At 33.8% G+C, this 18967-nt stretch overlaps 2 protein-coding genes across 8 annotated transcripts in view; both read left to right on the top strand.

The window, feature by feature from the left end:
- Positions 1–18967, top strand: part of ccz1 (CCZ1 vacuolar protein trafficking and biogenesis associated) — a 171492-nt gene that overhangs the window by 44188 nt on the left and 108337 nt on the right. The gene's annotated exons all lie outside the window — the stretch shown is intronic.
- Positions 1–18967, top strand: part of tecpr1a (tectonin beta-propeller repeat containing 1a) — a 52680-nt gene that overhangs the window by 31170 nt on the left and 2543 nt on the right. For 5 of the 7 annotated variants that reach the window (XR_015504011.1, XR_015504010.1, XM_087276056.1 and 2 more), the window contains 10 exons: positions 2329–2456; positions 2536–2638; positions 2710–2806; positions 2887–2966; positions 4760–4816; positions 5904–6078; positions 8270–8405; positions 8593–8685; positions 15628–15734; positions 15853–15972. Coding sequence is in view for 4 of the 7 variants with exons in the window: in XM_087276056.1 (XP_087132182.1) it covers positions 2329–2456; positions 2536–2638; positions 2710–2806; positions 2887–2966; positions 4760–4816; positions 5904–6078; positions 8270–8405; positions 8593–8685; positions 15628–15734; positions 15853–15972 (1096 nt within the window). In the remaining 3 variants the exon portion in view is untranslated. Of the gene's footprint in view, positions 1–2328; positions 2457–2535; positions 2639–2709; positions 2807–2886; positions 2967–4759; positions 4817–5903; positions 6079–8269; positions 8406–8592; positions 9189–10275; positions 12500–15627; positions 15735–15852; positions 16024–18967 lie in introns of those variants that run through there. The other 2 variants (XM_087276058.1, XR_015504009.1) reach the window with 2 other exon arrangements.

Genomic DNA, 18967 nt, shown 5'->3' with positions numbered 1-18967 from the left:
ATTCAACTCTAATTATTGGCTAAATTTTAGTTACAAAGGGGAAGACAAAGATATTTTTAATCCACAACATAACTCAAGAAGCAAGTTTAATTAAATTTTATTTTATTAACTCTCTCCTTGTAACTTAAATCGACCTCTCTACCACTTCAGTTGAAAATATTGTGATTTAACAAGAAATCTACTCAATTTGTAAAATTATTTCTTGACGTGACCTTTCCAAATATAGTCAAATCTGAGCTTTTTTCTAGGGGTAATTCCTGTGGCTATAAATGAGCATAAAAAAGATTTTCTGGATAGGTTTTGCACTTGCGTAAGCCACATATGTAGCTGCTATGTGCAGTTAAAGTCAGAATTATTAGCCCCTTTGTTTTTTTCCCCTAATTTCTGTTTAACGCAGAGAAATTAGTTTTAACACATTTCTAAACATTATAGTTTTAATAACTAATTTCTAATAACTGATTTATTTTTTTGTTTGCTTTATTTTATTATTTTACTAGATATTTTTGAAGACACTTCTATACAGCTTAAAGTGACATTTAAGCCCTAACTAATTAGTTAATTAGGTTAACTAGGCAGGTTAGGGTAATTAGGCAAGTTATTGTAAAACGATGGCTTGTTCTTGACTATTGGAAAAAATATAGCTTAAAGGGGCTAATCATTTTGACCTAAAAATGGTGTTTAAATCAGTTACTTTTATTCTAGCCAAAATAAAACAAATACCAAAAGAAAACATATTATCAGACATACTGTGAAAATTTCTCTGTTCATTTGGCAAATACAGTACTTAAAAAAAGACACACAAAAAATTAAATGGGGCTAATAAATCGGAATTCAACTGTAGATATCAGAGAAAAATTTAACATATTGAATCAATGCACTTTTAAAGAATACAGTGGACTATGGTGTTAAATTCATAAAAGTTCCTTTTATAAAATACTTCAGGATTTAATCTATGATTGATTCTATAGTAAATTTATTAAAAGTTTTAAAGTTAAGACTAAACAAACCACTATAGGTATTATTCATTAATAATTGCATTACTTTGTATTTGTAGGCTCAGGCAAACGTCTCAGAAAAAAATACCTGCCTACTTCAACAGCACCATATGCATATGTGCATATGTACAGTTGAAGTCAGAATTTGTAGCCCCCCCTTTCAATTTTTTATTTCCCAAAAGATGTTTAACAGAGCAAGGAAATTTTCACAATATGTCTGATAATGTTTTTTCTTCTGAAGAAAGTATTAGTTGTTTTATTTCGGCTAGAATAAAAGCAGTTTTTAATTTTGTCAAAAAAAATTGTAAGGACAAAATGATTAGCCCCTTTAAGCTATATTTTCTTTTGATAGTCTACATAGATAGTGACTATGTTAGTATACTGTATATATGCATATGCGTATGAAGTAGTTCCTAACCTCAATCATATTGACTGCAGATTACAGGCCTCCAGTTGGCCAGCTGTACATGCATGTATACAATTTTAGCAATGTAGATTGAAAAAAAGAAATCCTAAATCACAACAATAAAAAAACGGGTTGAGATATTGTACATATGCATGTCATATTTAAATAATATACTGTACTCTGCTATAATAGATACATTATACCTTCATATCATATATATATATACACACACATCTTAGTCTATACAAGTATGCAAAGATACAGTATCTGCATTTAAAAGATAAACCTTGAAGCTTGAGTTGCTTCTAGCTACTTATCTTACTCTTTCACTTTAAATGACATACATTTAAAATGAAATATAAATGTAACAACACATTAATTAATTATATATAATGATTATTGTGTTAAAATGCATAAAATATAACTTTTTAATATGGTTAAAAAGGGCTCCCCCAGAATATGTGCTTTTTTGTGTGGTTTCAGCTGATCCTACATTTTTATTTTCATAAATTTAGAATACATTTTCATATTTCATCAGTTTTTTGTTTTTTTTTTGTGAACACTGATACGCAGATTTTGAGCATAAATTTGCACGTATACAGTATGCATAGTAAACAATACCCATTGTTCCCCCAGAATAAAATACCCATACACCTCTGTCTGCATATATTTGATACAAAAATTTTGGATGAAATAAATTATATGAAAACAATCTTGTTTTTTAGTATGTGTTTTCATCAGATATTACACAAACAATGCAGTTGTTTGACGAGTAAAAAGTTCAGAAGAATGTGAATTATTTGAAATCTTTAAATCCTCAACTTTTGAACTCGAATGCATTTAAACGAATATCCATTGGCTTCTTTGTTGCCTTATGAAACCACATGAAAAATCATTCTGCAAACATCAAATCTTCATTATGTACAGGTTCTGGCATCAAGTTGGAGGGCATTTGCGCATTGTGGAGTCCAACAGTCTTGGTGTGGTGTGGGGGATCGGCTACGACCACACCGCCTGGGTCCACACTGGAGGTTATGGAGGAGGCTTCTTTCAAGGTAAATGCATCGACTAGTCTCTGTTCTTCTAACCCAGTCTGTGTTTTAGTAACGTTACTTGTTTATTTCACACACACAGGTTTGGCAAGCAGCACAGATAACATCTACACACAGACCGATGTCAAGAGTGTTTACATATATGAGAACCAGCGCTGGAATCCTGTCACTGGCTACACTGACAGGTTAATACTGAGCATGATGTTTATCATCCAGAAATATTCAGTATACTCACTGCGCATTGTTTCTCCTCCAGGGGTCTTCCTACTGATCGTTACATGTGGAGTGATGCCTCGGGTCTGAAGGAGTGCACTAAAAACAACACTAAACCTCCCTCTCCACACTGGACTTGGGTTCGACTGCTATTCATTTTCTCCCAATACATAAAGAACTCAATTGCTGTGTTTTTGAATACTCCTTTATTTTGTTACAGGTTTCAGAATGGTCTATTGACTATTCTGTAGCAGGAGGGACAGACAGAGAGGGCTGGCAGTATGCAGCTGACTTTCCTGCGTAAGTTATTTTGCTATAAAAGTCCACATCAACTGAAAGTTGCTGAGGTTTATTTTAATTTTAGTAAAAACATTTAGTTTAAACTGAAATGGAATATTAAAGGGTCATGAAACCCCCCTGTTCCAGCAGGGTGTTTTCACACCACTAGTTTGAAAAAGTCAGGAAAGTGGGTGAGTCCAGCTCTGTTTAGGGAGGAGTGTCAGGGGGGGGAAAGAGGGAAGGATTTGCATAAAAATGTGAGTTTTGGGTTTGAGCACATGCTGATTTTCACAGTTGCAAAACAAACACAGACGCAGGGGAGAAAGACAGTGACTATTTTTACATCAGTAATCAAATTATGTGCCAAATTCTTAATTTTTCACCTTAAACTGCAGTTTGGCGCTTTCACTTTCATTCAGGAACATTTCATGCATGTCCCCTGTGACAAAAGAGATATTGGAAGAGTGCTGGAAGAGTGTAGTTTTAATAGAATGTTTGATACCACACGCCATATGCGAGATTAAAAAACCTTACCATTTTTTTTGGTAAATTAAATGCACTCGGTAGGTAGTGTCAGAAAGCTGCATGTGAATAAACTGTCCTGTCACAAAATGTGGCAAAAATTCTACACGATGGTAATAGATTGATTAGGGTGTTTACATTCAGAGAGCAGCATTTACAGCGGATCTTTCAGCTCATAATATTGTAGTGATATCAACATTCAGTAAACTTAATAACTAAATCATTTTGACTAAGGTATTTTTAAAAATCTGCTACCTATACTAACTAATTTTGCCAACTAAATAAACATAAACAAAGAAAACTGATCACACACTTACCAAATCTATAAAGAGAGGGGAATAAACACGAACTGTAACTGCATCGTTTTTAAAAGAAGACAAGTGGCAAATCCAGATTTTATCATTTCTAGATGCCAAAAGCTCTTGGGTAAAAAATGTTCCTTAAAAACATATTTTTGTCGCATGTTAGCAGACCACTGTAATCCACACGTGGGTCCAGCTGTGGTATCATAGCAGGAAATTGAAAACAAGACTTTCGTTGCGGCACATTTATAAACGCAACACTGACAAGCCATGTAAAAGTCTTCGGTAAAAGACAGGTAAAAGTCTTCGAATCATACATATTATTGAAGTTTCACTTCAAACACAATAGAGCGCACTGTCTTTCTCTTGAATTAATGCTGAAAGCATGACGTCATGTTGTACCCACTGGTACAGACATCCAGTTTACATGCTGGAATTTACGCAACGATCTCATGGCCGTGACAAAGCTTCATCATTTCTTTTCAAACCGGAAAAACAAATTTACTCAAAATAATGCAAAAACAACCAGTTTTCACTTTTTTTGTGAAAGATATGTGTCCCAATAGTGTTTTTAGCAGTGTGGGACACATATGACTGTCAACAGCTCAAAAAATGTGTTTTGGTGTTTCATGACCCTTGTGCATCATTATAGCACACTAACGGCCAAGAATAATATGTCTGAAGCCTTCTAATACATTTTGATATACAAAACATTGTTTTTTCAGTGGATAACTTCACTAAATAAATGTTTACTTAAAGAAAAACAATGTGCTCCAGCAAAATAATCATTGTAAAGTTTCATTTCACACAAGCGCTCATCACTGATATCCTTTATGCCAATTTGAAGAGCAACTGGTACAATTTAATTTTCATAAAATCAAGCTGAAGTTCATATGGAATTAATTGTGGGGGTTTGAATACAGCTTACAAAAGTATTGTGTAAGGTACAGTAAATCTTTTTTGTTTTTCTGAATGTATTCAATGTTCTAGGTCATACCATGGATATAAAACACTGAAGGATTTTGTCCGCCGCAGACGTTGGGCCAGGTATGTAATAATGTTTAAGTGATGTTTAAGGTAGTTTGTTGGGGTGGGAGTCCTCACAATACGATATTATCACAATACTTGTCATAATACAATATTATTGTGATTTTAAATATATTACGCTATTCTGCTGTATATCGCAATTCATTATCTTTTTCCTGCTGCAAGTTATGTCCCCAAACGAAGATTTGACAACATCTGTTTTAACATTTTTTTAGTCTATCTCACTTCTGTTTTATTGGTGCAGTGCAAAATGGGATGTTCAAGCAGACAAACTGACCAGCATTTTAATGAAAGCCTGTCAAAAATATTGTATACCTTACCCATCTCAGCAGAAAAAAACAATATTACCATCTGCTGTAGTGGACTGTAAAGAAATGTATTTTTTATTCAACCAAATAGTATAATAAAATATAGGTGATCAATCTTTGTATCTATAGGATTGCCATGGGAAAAAAAATGTAATACTTAGCCTATAGACCATTTTGAGGGATGTAAAAAATAACATTGGTCCTGACGTATTTCTTGTTTTACATTTTAAATGTCCATAGCTCCTGAGATTCCATAAAGTTCCACATATTTATAAATAATGTTACAAAAGCTGTTATAACATCAAGTTATAACTGAATCACCTCTTGTTACAGATATTAAATAGTTTGACAACAAGCAGGAACTGTTTATGGCCAATGACATCACCATATTAAAAGGGTCTATTGTCAGGAAATTTGGGGATCTGTATCATGCTTAGGTTTTTTTGTTTTTTTGTTATTGAAATACTGAAGATAACTTTATAATCGGGTCCTATTAATTCATTTTGGTTAATTAACAAACAAGCAATATTTTAGCTCATTAAACTTATATAAACATGTTTAAAAACGATTTACAGATAATTGGTTATTAGATAACATTACCATAAAATCAATAGATAATTTAAAGCAGTAAATGTATTTAAAATATTGAGTCAGGCAGTGTATAAAAATATATATAATGTTGCACTACTTCAAAAAATAATAATTTTTATAAAGGAAAGGCAATTATTTACAACATCTTCAATTAATTTCCCATTACTCTTTCTATTCTTTCCCTCTAGAAAGTGTAAACTCACTACAACCGGCCCCTGGCAGGAGGTCCCACCTATACCATTGAGTGACATAACAATCCTGCCTTGTGGGCCGAAGAGCACCGTAGAACAGGTGTCATTATGGGCCATCAGCAACAAGGGAGATGTTTTGTGCCGCCTGGGTGTCACATCACTGACTCCTGGGGTAAGAGACAAGTTCCTCATTTTCTAGACAACCGCTAACTACTCAGCATTTCTGACGTAAATATTTCACAAATACTTTACAAACTGTAAAGACAGTCATTTCATACCGATGAAGATTTTGACTAAAGCAGACTGTTTATGAAACTGTTTATAAAACTTCTTATGAGATAAATATATAGGTTTTAATGATGAGAAAGCAGATATTCCTGCAAAACTGACTTTCAGCCTGCATATTTCAGAGTTAGTTGTCAGATGTAAGTAACAACTAAAGTAATCTATAAGTTCAAAGAAAACAAAAGTAATTAGTTTAGATATTAAGTTGTGTGTAACAAAATGAAATGACACAGGGAAAAAGTATTGAAAACATGAAGAAAGGGCGGTGTAAAGGGCATGGAAAGCCCAGACAGCAGTTGAAATCTCTCAGTTGTTAAAACATAACACCATCTTTTGTGTAAATGTAAATGAATAGTCACCAGATGATGAATAGTGATGGGAAGTTCGGATCATTTTACTGACTCTGACCTTTGAGTCTGGTTCATTAAAATGAACGAATCTTTTTTTCAAGTCATTTTGTTTAATTTGCCAAAATATTATTAAAATGTTACAAGATTCTTCCAAAGTCATCTACAACTACACCAAACGTTGATCACTCTACAAGCAAGTCATAACTAAAATGCTAAAAGAGAAAGAGAAAATAATCATTTATTGTTTACCTGCTCTTTTTTCTATGATTTTGTCAGCTCACTTCTTCTGACAGGTCTTCATATTTGACTGGTTGGTTCACATTACACAGACAGTCCATATAAGCTTAACCAATGCACACAGTCTGAACCGAAAAAAGCCATGATTAGTTTATCTTTTGAGTCTTTGGGTTTTTGAGTTGTTAGTTCATCGGGTGACAGCATGTAAAGATAGACAGCTCAAACCAGAGGACTCGAGAAATGAACGGATAAAAAAAAAAATTCTGGCTTTAAATGCATTTGACTGGCTCCTGTCTTTCACAAGATAAAAGAATGACTCAAAACCGAGGACTAGAGAAATGAACAGATCAAATCTTTTTCTTGCTCTGACTGCATGTATTTGGCTTCTGTCTTTGACGTGATGAACTAACGACTCAAATCCGATAGAGGACTCGAAAAAAGTACTAATCTTCTACTCCACATGCACAAATGTGCGCATGCCCGAATAAATCACTCATTAAATGAATCTTTTGTATGACTCAAGAATGATCGTTCTTGAGTCATACTAAAGGGTCATTCAAAGTTAATGAATCGTTCAAGAATGACCCATTACTAATCCAGTTAATGAAGGAGATTTTTTAAAGCTGATCTGTAAATTGAATCCCCATTATCCAAAATTGGTAATGCTGTTAATTTAACCAAATACTGTTTTGAAGAGTACTTAAAAGAATATCTGTTTCTTGAAAAAAACAAAAACAAATACAGGCTTTAACCTTTTTGAGCAATTCATTTGTGTTTCAAATGACAGTTTACCATCTAACCAGATTCCAAGATATTTGTAGTCCATCCAATAAGGAAATTGTGGTAAATGAGGTAAATTTATACTAAAAAAAACCTTACAAAAAAATATACAAAAAAAGTATTGAACACATGAAGAAAGGGTGGTGTAAAGGGCATGGAAAGCCCAGACAGCAGCTGAAATCTCTCAGTTGTTAGAAAGCAACACTATCTCTTGTGTAAATGTAAATGAATATTTCCCAGGCAAGGGTTGCACCAGCTGATCACAAGTTTTTTTTTTTTATCACTAATAACAGACAATGCACACAAGCGTAAATGCACATAAAAAACACATGAATCAAAACATTCAACTTAATTTTTTAATATCCTACACATTTTATAGCATGTGTTAGTTATGCATAGGTTTTTTTTTAAATAGCTTTAAAAAACATTAATTTATGTTGTCACCTGCGAGACATGCACCGTTGTCCTGCGAGACATGACATTTCGCTCTTCGTTATTATAACAAATTTATCACACATTTTTTAGAAATTATTTTGTTTTGGTTTATTTGGATTGTTTGGGTTTCCATAAAGCCTTGATGCTGGCCTGGTGTTACAAATGAATGAATAAAGAATAAATCAACTGGACTAACTATACAAATATTTAGCATCGTCCTTGTGAGAGTCTTATCAGAATGATGTAATCCTGACTGATGATGTGGCTTGCTCACAGGGGTCGTCATGGTTACATGTGGGAACTGACCAGCCTTTCAAGTCAATCTCCATAGGTGGCGTTCATCAGGTTTGGGCCATTGCTAAAGACGGCTCTGCATTCTATAGGGGCTCAGTGTCAACCCAAACCCCAGCCGGTGAGAGAATAAATTTCAGACATAAAGCCTGTGTCGTGCGCACATATCGTGTAACCTGATGAATATGCAACAATACACACTTATCTAGCACAGTACATTTAAATGCAAGTCATGCCTGTCACGCTGATGTTGCAGCATTGCCTAGATAGTCTCTGTTACAGGATTAATATGGTTAATCTGTTTGCAGGAGACTGCTGGTATCACATACCCTCCCCAACGGGACAGAAGCTCAAACAGGTGTCAGTGGGAAGGACGTCTGTATACACAGTGGATGAAAATGGTACACTTATACACAACCCATTGATAAGAAATTGTTAATACTTCAGTGATGAATGATCATTTTCAAAAGTAGGGAAGCACAGATGTTAGTAATTTATTGCTGAATGTGTACTCAGATCTGTTTCTGTATCTTTGTGTGTGCAATGTTGCTTTTAAAAGTTGTTGTAGTTTTATGAAATTACTTTATAGAAATAATTGATCATTCTTAGTAGTAATTGACCCTTTACTAAGCCCCGCCCTCCTCCACCTGTTGTTACACCTGTCAAGCTTTCGTGCCTGGCATGTCTATTACAATATGTATGCGCCTGTGTTAGGCTTTCCCAGGGATATAATCAGTCATTTTTGGTGAACAGGTGAGATATCTGAGAAAGCCAAACCAAAAAAGGTCTGCAGTATAGATTACAGGGGTGTATTCACAATATTATAGCAACCGATTAGAAAATAATTTAATCAAAACTGAAACTAAAGGCTTGCCGCCTCATACGCTGACCATTCAACATTAGGGTTGTAACAATATACCGGTATGACGGTTTACCACGATTTGAACGTGCACGATTATCATACCATGAACAATTGCATATCAACGGTTTTAACCCTTAAAGACCGAGACATCCGCCCGCTGCTAAAAATAAGTATTGCTCTTAAATGTTTAATAACTTTTGATCCGCTGATCCGATTCATACAATTCAAAGATTGGCATAAAGAAGAGAGTCTCAGCTTTCCAGTGCTGTACATAACATTCGCGGACTTTCAGAGGCTCCGGAATCAGTGCGGTTACGTCATCAACATTTGACAACGCTGATTTGACAAAGAAACGCTCGTCACTGTGTCTCCGGACAAATCAGACATGATACATTGATGCATTGTCCCTCCTCCATGCCCAGATTGGTTCAAACTCGCTATATCACAACCAATAAGCATAGGTTTCGCTTTTGTTTGTGGACCAAGCTTTTTGAACAACACGGAATGAGAGATAGGCATACATTTATGCGCGGCTAAATAAAACGCAAAAAAAAAGTTTTGCATGAAATAATTCTCATACTAAGTACTTTTGCATGCACAGCAGCACAGAAACATGACAAAACAGTGACACAGCAAAGACGAACTGCTGCTCTTGCTGTTTTCAAAAGACACAAATGAAGGTGCAGCTGTTTGTCTGCATTGCAGACAACCATATCCAAATCCCTATCGATAGACAACCATATCCATGCTGGCACATAAAACCTAAGGATGTTCCATATTGAATCTAGTTTCGTTATGTAACTATTTATAGTATAGTAAATATTTATATCTATTTTTTACTGAGGATTTGCACCATGTTTATTTGGACTTTATTTGGACTTTGACACATTATTTATTATTTTCTTATTTTTTTATTTGTTCATTGTAAGTGGTGTTGTTTATAGTAACTAAAAATATATTATTTGGAAAAAGTCAAATTTGCTTCACTGTTCTATTATTTTGTAACATTTGTAACATACTGTATACCGCGAAACCGTCAAACCGTCATACCGTCAAACCGTGGTATTGTTTTAGACGATTATCATACCGTGAAAAATTCATACCGTTACAACCCTATTCAACATCTTAGTTTATGCATAGCAGGATATGTGAAATATACAAATGATCTAATACTAACTACAGTGGGTGACTCTTGAGCATTACCGCCCTGCCTTGTACCGCCGCCACTCTAAAGGAGTAAGAACGTCTTTTTAGGTATAGCCGCAGTTTGCGACTATGCCACCAGGGGGCACAAAGGGCCAGGATGCGAAGGGACAGAAATAGCGTACACAGTAGCTGTAAATACTCTGCTACTGGTAAATAAAAATGAAACATGAAGCATTATAATTCCTTTAATAATCCTTAAAAGCTTTTTACCAAGCTTTATTATCTTTGTAAACTTAAAGTGAAATGAGGATTCATTTTGGAAAGTAAAATTAAAGAAATTTAAGACAAGTAAAATGAAAGTACAAACATACATACAGATTAGTAGGCATAAATAAATAAATAAATAAATAAATAAAGCAGCGCTTTTGCCTAAAAATGGAGAGATGTACAGTCTTATTTAAAGCGATAGGACTAAGACAGTCAATAAATAAGCTTTTCATTTACGTTTTCATTTACAGTTTTAATTTACATTTTCGTTGTTGATTTATATTTTACTATCTCATTTTGTTTTAATTACTGTACATAAATAATAAATAAATAATTTAATAGGCCTAATTATTTATTTAAAGACATTACTAGCAAAACGGTTAGGTGCTATTTTTATATAGGCCTACTATAGTTTAAAAGAAAGCTGCAAAGTAAGTATATTATTTTAATTCTAGAATATATTATTTTAATTAATTTCTTTCATCTCTGGGTTCAGTGCACGCGCGCTGCGCGAGATGAGAAACAGCAAGGCAATATTGACCTTTTAATAGGCTATAGGCCACTATAGTATATAATAGATTATATCTATCTATATAACTGTTGCACAGTTTATTAGTAGTATGGTAGTATTGCGATACCATGGCTCTAATACACTGGTGGTGCCACTATAGTTTCTAAATGGTAAAATCGACATTAACGGTCTATCTACAATAGATAGTGTTACATGTGGAAAAGTCTCTAAAATGCTCACACATTTGTGCAACAATAAACCATTTTATTTAAATAGTCTGTGGAGCCATTTTAGATTGCATGTTTTTGATGTTTTAATGTATTTTTCGTCGGTCAGTTATCTACAAAATAAACAAAAAGCAGGAATAAATTTTAGGTTAAGTGGCGTATACTTATTTCAATAATAAGGGAGTCATGAATTAGATTCAAGTAGACCTATTATAACATGTTAAATATAGTATTCCTAACAATTTTCTTTATAATCTGAGTTATGATTTACAGTATCGCAATACTATTTAGTATCGTGATATTTCAGCTGGCATAGAATTGTAAGGTGAATTAATAGTATTGCCCTAGTATATCATCATTTAGTTTTTACATAAAGTGTTGCATTAATCTGCATAGACGTTTTATAGTTTTATAGGCCTAAAATAAACTTCTCAGTTAGATTTGTTATTATTAGATTAGATTGTTAGATTAGAGTTATTATTTAAAACACAAAATGTGGGTGTCACAAAATACTTTTTTAACCGATGTTCATTATTATTGTTAGTAGTAGTAGTAGTAGTATTTATTTTAATTATTTTTTTTCATTTAATGTGAACAACACTTAACAAAAATTTAAATGTATTTATTACACCACCTTATTGGACAAAACTGTATCAATTAGAGTGCTTCCAGCAGGTTTGAAATATTGAAACCATTTACCAACATCACATAAATAGTTAATTATATGTGACAAACAAAACATCATTTAAGTTTTAATAACAATTGTATTCATTATAACACTAATATATCGTGATTTCTCTGTTTTTTAGACAATTGTTGTGCTATTAAATGTATAGTTACTAAACGAAGAAGAAAAACGAATGGACAGTGCTTCTACATGATTAATTCATGAAAGGAACAGCCAGAAAGAGAAAAGTACCTATAACTGTCAGTATGTTTGTGTGCTTTTTTATCCATTTTCTTTTTTCTAATTTGCAGTTAAGTGAAAAAAATAAATACATGAAAATACAAATCAAAAATATTTTCCCTACCAGCAAATATTAATCCGACACCATATATAAAAGCTAACACTAACCCGCTATAACTTCATCACCAATGACTAAATCTCTAAAAGACAGAGGAAAACATCAGTCATCTGTAGCTCTGACTTGGACATGAGGGATATAAATGACTGAAAAACAGCTGCAGGTGAAGTATATTGATTGCAAGTGCCCAGTGATCATATCTATGTTTTGTTCTGTTGATATGTAATCCAAATATTCGAAGCTTGAAACAGATGGAAATATGACTGGATTATGCTGCTTTTACGGCCCCTCACACAGCTTGAGTTTTAACCTTAGTTTTTAGGTTTTGTAAAGAGAAAAAAGTTCACCACTCCATCCAAAATTTTAGGATACCAGGTATCAGATTTGCACAATCCATATGCACAGCGCTTTGGCTTGTTTCCCTCGTTCGAAAGCTTAACAGACCTCCCCTAAGCCACGATTGGTGTGTGATGGTTTTCGGGTGTGGATTAGCGAAGGGTCATTTGTGTTTACAGCAGATAAAGAAAATGTATTATGAGAATCAATCAAAATTAAAAGAAAAAATAGTTTTGCATCACTGTTTTCATTAGGGATCCACCAATACCATTTTTTTTTTTGATCCGATCCTGATACCAAAATTCTGAGAATAGACTGATACAGATCCGATCCCGATACTGTGCCTTTTTTTAAAAATATATATATCTGTATATGACAGAAAGCACAATCTAACTAAAAACATGATGCTTTTATTAAATAAACCCACTTAATGCAAAACTAAATGTATTTCTCCACTAATTATTTATATTAACATGAACAAATAATCTTGGAGAGTTTTTCTTGTTGTCATAAACAAACGTGGCACGCAGCTTGAATTGTGAATAAATAGAGAATGATTGGCTGGTGTGGTGGCGGGAAGCGCTGAAATGAACATGAATTTAACCACATAAATATTTATCTGTGCTTCACATTAAACTATAGAATGGATATAATAGGCCTACATGACAACTGTCTAGTGCCATTTCAGTGACTGACAATTTGTAGGAGGGCCGTTTTAACATTCAAGCACAAGAAAAAAAGTGAAAACCTGACATAATTGATGCGTCTTCGGACAACAGACAAGACATTTATATTTCAAGCATTACCTGTCACCAGTGAGAATACAAATCAGCACGTTTATCATGTCATACATCAGCTGCTTAAATATATCTGTGGTTGTGTGTGTGGCCGAGTGTTAGACACATACTCAGTTATTCTTCCTCAGAGTATTTGCAGTCAAAATTCTAGCTTTTTGTTTCTTGTTGTACATATTGAAGGTGTAGTTTAAATTGCTGTGAAAAAACTTCAAATAATTGACAAAATAATTATTATTCTATCTCAATTGCATTGTCCCAGTAGCGTAAGAACAGCAGAAAGAAGTTTGGGTAGCTTAAGTGACTTTAATGGCAATTATTCTTCTCAATATCTTTCTTATTTTGTAAAACTATAACAAAGAGGGAAAACGTATGCAAATATTCACATTTACTTTTGTAAAATTGCGCTGCCAGTTAAATTTAACTTATGTACATATTTTTTATGCAAATTTTAATAAGGCTGAAGAAAATCTATTAAATGACACCTTTTGAATTGAATATTAGCAAAATAGTCATATTTGTTACACCCCCAGCATAATGTGTAAGCCATGAAGAAGTGTTTGTACAACAAAATTCAAGTGGTGTTAAACCGATGAGAATCAAACGATTCTTGCATATTAGAGCTTTAGTAAAAATAGAGCACTTTCAGACATATATTTCAACGTTTAAATCAGCCACTGAAATAAAACTCTTGTGTGTTACTGTCTGATCGCACATTGAGAGAAAATGAAAGTAAAACCAATCTGAATGCAGTTTTTAAATGTACCAGCTGGCCGATACCCGATACAGCAAAAATATGCGGTATCGAACTGATATCTGATCCAAGTATCGTGATCGATGCATACCTAGTTTTCATTACTACCTGTTTGTAAAACGTTTGAATGTTTACAATTTTGTTAGATATTTATATAATTGCGAGTCTAAATACTGTATAAAATGTTATGGCTTATAATTTTTAAATCTGAATAATGTTTTATTTATTATTTATCACTTTAAATTATAATATAAAATAATTGACCATTTTTAGTATTTTAGCACTGCATTTAAGTATTTTACTTTTCGCTCTGGGTGTGTGTTCACTGCTATGTGTGCACTTGGATGAGTTTAATGCAGAGGACAAATGCTATGGGTATGGGTCACCATACTCGACCACGTCACAACTTTCACTCACATTTACTTCACTTTATTTAAATTTACATGTTTTTTTTACTATGCATTTTTTTTTGCACATAAAAAATAATAAATCAAAAAAATGTTTTTACCTAATATGTGATTCTTTTCCACTGTAAAGCTTTATTTAAAGAAACACCCCACTTATCTTTTGGACATAGGCTCCTCTACAAATCCTCTAGAGTTAAACAAAATTGAATTTACAACTTTTTTTTAATTCATCCAGTGGGTCTGGCAGGAGCACTTTTAGCATAGCTTAGCATAAATCATTTAATCGGATTAGACCATTAGCATCTAGCTCAAAAATGACTAAAGGATTTTAATCATTATCTTATTTAAAGCTTGATTCTTCTGTTGTTACACCATGTAATAAGACCGACGGAGAATGAAAGGTTGTTATTGTCTAGGACAGGGATGTCCAAACTCTGTCCTGGAGGGCTGGTGTCCTACATATTTTAGTTCCAACCCCAATTTAACACACCTGAACCAGCTCAAGTTTTTGCTAGGTATACTAGAAACTTCCAGGAAGGTGTGTTGAAAGAAGTTGCAGGACACCAGCCCTCCAGGACCGAGTTTAGACCCCCCTGGTCTAGGACAATATAGCTAAGCTAAATGTGCTCCAATTCGGCTAATCTCCGGGTCTGGAGGGATTCAATAATGGTGAATTTCAACAATTTAACTGTCTTTTTTAAAGGGTTTGGAGTTTTTTTTTTTTTTTTAAATAATAGTTCATCCAGAAAGGAAAAAAATGTCATCATTTACTCACACTCAAGATTTCAAACTTTTATGAGTGTCTTTAAACCTTGTGTAACTCTGTTTCCAACATTGTTTAAAATAGTCAAAGACGTTTAGAAAAAGTAGAAGTATAGTAGTTGCTGACAGAATTTTCATTTTTTGGGTTCACAGTCTCAAGACATTCATACATATGAAAATGGACGAATATTATTTGAACATCAATGCAAAACTAATAATCGTGTGTTTGTGTGTGTGGTGTTGTATGAACAGGTAATCTGTGGTACAGACATGGTGTGATGCCCAGTTACCCTCAGGGCTCATCATGGGAACACATCTCCAATAATGTGCGCAAGGTGTCTGTGGGACCTCTGGATCAGGTCTAGACCATTTCCCCTTCTAACTAGTTGTTACAGCCAATAGGTTTGCTGCGATGCTAAATGACTGTATGTGTATGCGTGCGCGTCTGCGTGCGTGTGTGTGTGTGTGTTTCTGAAGGTGTGGATTATTGCAGATAAGGTACAGGGCAGTCACAGTTTGAGCTGTGGCACTGTGTGTCGCCGGCTAGGAGTGCTGCCAATGGAGCCAAAAGGACACTCATGGGACTATGGCATTGGGGTGAGCACTGCTGATGTCATATTGAAGTCCAAAGTATGTTTCAGTATTAATGTGTAAAATAGGGTATCCATATAGTGTGTGTGATTATTCTGAATATTCTAACCACACACTATACAGTATGACCATTACACAAATGTGCCCTGAATTGTTAGTTTGAATTAGTTTGTTCAGAACATGGTTTACAGTGTGCATGTTTACAAGATAAAACATAAAACATTTCATCCTGATTTAGTCAATAATTTGCACAAATACAGGATTTTGGAGGCAGGTTTTAATCAGTAAGGTTTGTGACATCAGCATAACTAGTCTATAGTGGAGAAAATTATGTAAAAACAATTAAATTTTATTAGATTGTTGTTGTTTTTTTCCTGAAAAAAATTCTTTGTCATTTAAAGTGCCCCAATTATGGATTATAAAAGTTCATGTTTTGGTTTTGGGGGTCTCTAACAACAGGCTAATATGTACGCAAGTTCAAAAACACTTTTAGTGTCTTATCATTTGCATTTATTTTTTATCTAATTACCCCAACAATTCCCATAAGATTTGTTCAGCGATTGAGTTTTCCAAACTCCTACTTTACGTTATGTGAATCCTATGTTATAGGGTAAGTTGCTTTAGCAGTCATCAATAAAATAAAAGTAACAAAACAAGAGGTTGTGTCTATACTGTGGTATTTTTTTTATAAATATATATATATATATATATATATATATATATATATATATATATATATATATATAGATATATATATATATATATATATATTGTAAAGGTGCAGTAAGTAAGTATTTGAATCTTTTAAAGCATAAAATAGCAGATATGTAAGAAGTGTGCTAAGTGAACATTCTTCTCTATCTGAAAAACAATGCTGTAGTCTGATGTTCTACTTTGAAAATGTGTTTTCCTTACCGGAACACTTTTTGTTTTAGTAATTTAACCTGCTCACTGCAACTTTAGCTAATTATATTTCAGAACCCCAGATTGCCTTGTTGGAAAACCCCGTTTTTCATTTATTCATTCATTCAGAAAGGCTCTTAAAGCATGCGTCCGCGACTGAAATGCAACCTCCGGTGGACAGTAGCACACTCCAAAATGACAAGCAGATTCAGAGTTCCACATGAGGTTATTAATTAGCAAATAATATAAATATTATGAACGTAAGCATTAGGTGAGCAGGTTACATTGTAACCGCATGTCCTAACAACACGCTTCATGACGAGATACACAATGAGTAATTTGCCTGTTTGCACCAAACAAACCTTGACAGAAATTTATATACAGCCCTTCAGAAGCACAAAAATGCACATACTCACAAAATGGTAAGGTTTATAATCTAAATAACACATATTAAAACTCTTTAACATTATTAAATGTACATGCTAAATCACTCATATGTGTTGGTTTTGAGTCACAGTTCTAAAGTTCAATTTCAAACGGTTTATTTTATTTTCAAGATCTGAGGTGAACTATCTGCTGCAGCTTTCAGTATATGGCAATAAATATAATGTAAAATGGCATCTAAACTCACATTGCTATCATTTAACACTGAATAAAGCACATGAGGTGTAGCTGAGGTGATCATTGTCAGTTTTCTGTTGTTCACCTGTGAAAAATAGAAGCCGTTTCTAATATTATTTTAATTTTTAGCCGTATATAATATTATATATTATTTTGAGGTGTTGGTTAGGACAAAAACTCCCTTTAATATGAAAAATATATCTCTATCGGGTGCCGTTGCTTTAATTTAGAACACGATTTAAATCACTTGCTCCTGTCCTCAATCTGGCAACCTGCACTTGTGTTTGTTTTGATCCAGAAGTACAATACCTAGTTCAACCACTGGGTGTCAAATTTACATACTGCACCTTTAACCATTTATTCCTCACAGCCTAATTTTTAAACAGTAAAATCGATTTTCCCTTTCATTGCAGAGCATCTTCACATAATAATGCAATCAGTGTTTGAAGGAGGGGGGTTCCAGTTTTTCCAAATCTGCATGCACAAGAAGTGGGTGGACAATTTTATTCGGCTAAAGATTCAATTGAAAGATGATTCATTTTAATGGCTATTTCTTTTTGAGAGTTAATAACTTTATACTATTGATGGGTCATTATCGGCGTTAATGTACTGCTTTAACGTGAGACTCTTATCGCATGATAAAAAATATTGCTCTTAATCTATTCTCAAAGTTGGGTTGGGAGCTGGGGATATTTTAGCACGGATGTATTCCTGACCGGTGAGCCATCTGACAAAAAAGTGCCCTTCTAAATCAAATCAGCAGGATGCCTGACTTTAACTGCAGTTCGGCAGTTTCACATTAACTCATGAACATTTAATTCATGCCTTCATAACAAACTGGGGTATTAGACGCAAATAAAGAGTAAAGACTAGTGAGAGTATTATGGAATTTAATAACGGACACCAAATAGAATAAAAAAAAAAGCACACTCCACATGTCTTAATTCTAGTTCTGTTTAGTTCAGTTATGACTTTAGTTTCAAGATTATGTAGGCCTGTAGTTCAAAATTCATGTTAATTTATTTTCATCACCAATTATCGTAGTAGAACAGTTTCTCAAGCAGTTTCTGATGCATTGGGAAACAGGAGATGAGCCCCCGGTCTATTACGCTAACTGGCTTGAGAAACCCAATCTCAAAGACTTACTATTTGGGTAGCACACATATTCTGAATGCCTTTGGCAGAATTTAAATGAACCATTTTAATCTAGATTAATTTCGAGATTAATTCCAAGATTAATCTAGATTTAAAAGATTATTTTATGCCCACCTATACTTTATACACAGTGCACTTTAAAATGTAAACTTCTGCTGGATGTGTTCATTCACACAGAACTGTATCAGACACTGCACGAAAGGTCATTTTCTAAAATCCATAACGGGGCACTTTAAAATTTAAAGCAGTTTTACATGTGGGGATGCCATGCTAGTTCAAACAGTGCTGTACAAAACAACCAAGTCTCTTATAACAAAAAGGT

Source organism: Danio rerio, chromosome 12 (assembly GCF_052040795.2).
Source record: "Danio rerio strain M-AB ecotype USA chromosome 12, GRCz13ab, whole genome shotgun sequence".
Lineage (NCBI taxonomy): Eukaryota > Metazoa > Chordata > Actinopteri > Cypriniformes > Danionidae > Danio > Danio rerio.
Note: the sequence above shows the minus strand (reverse complement) of the source record. Positions and strands in the feature narration are given on the sequence as shown.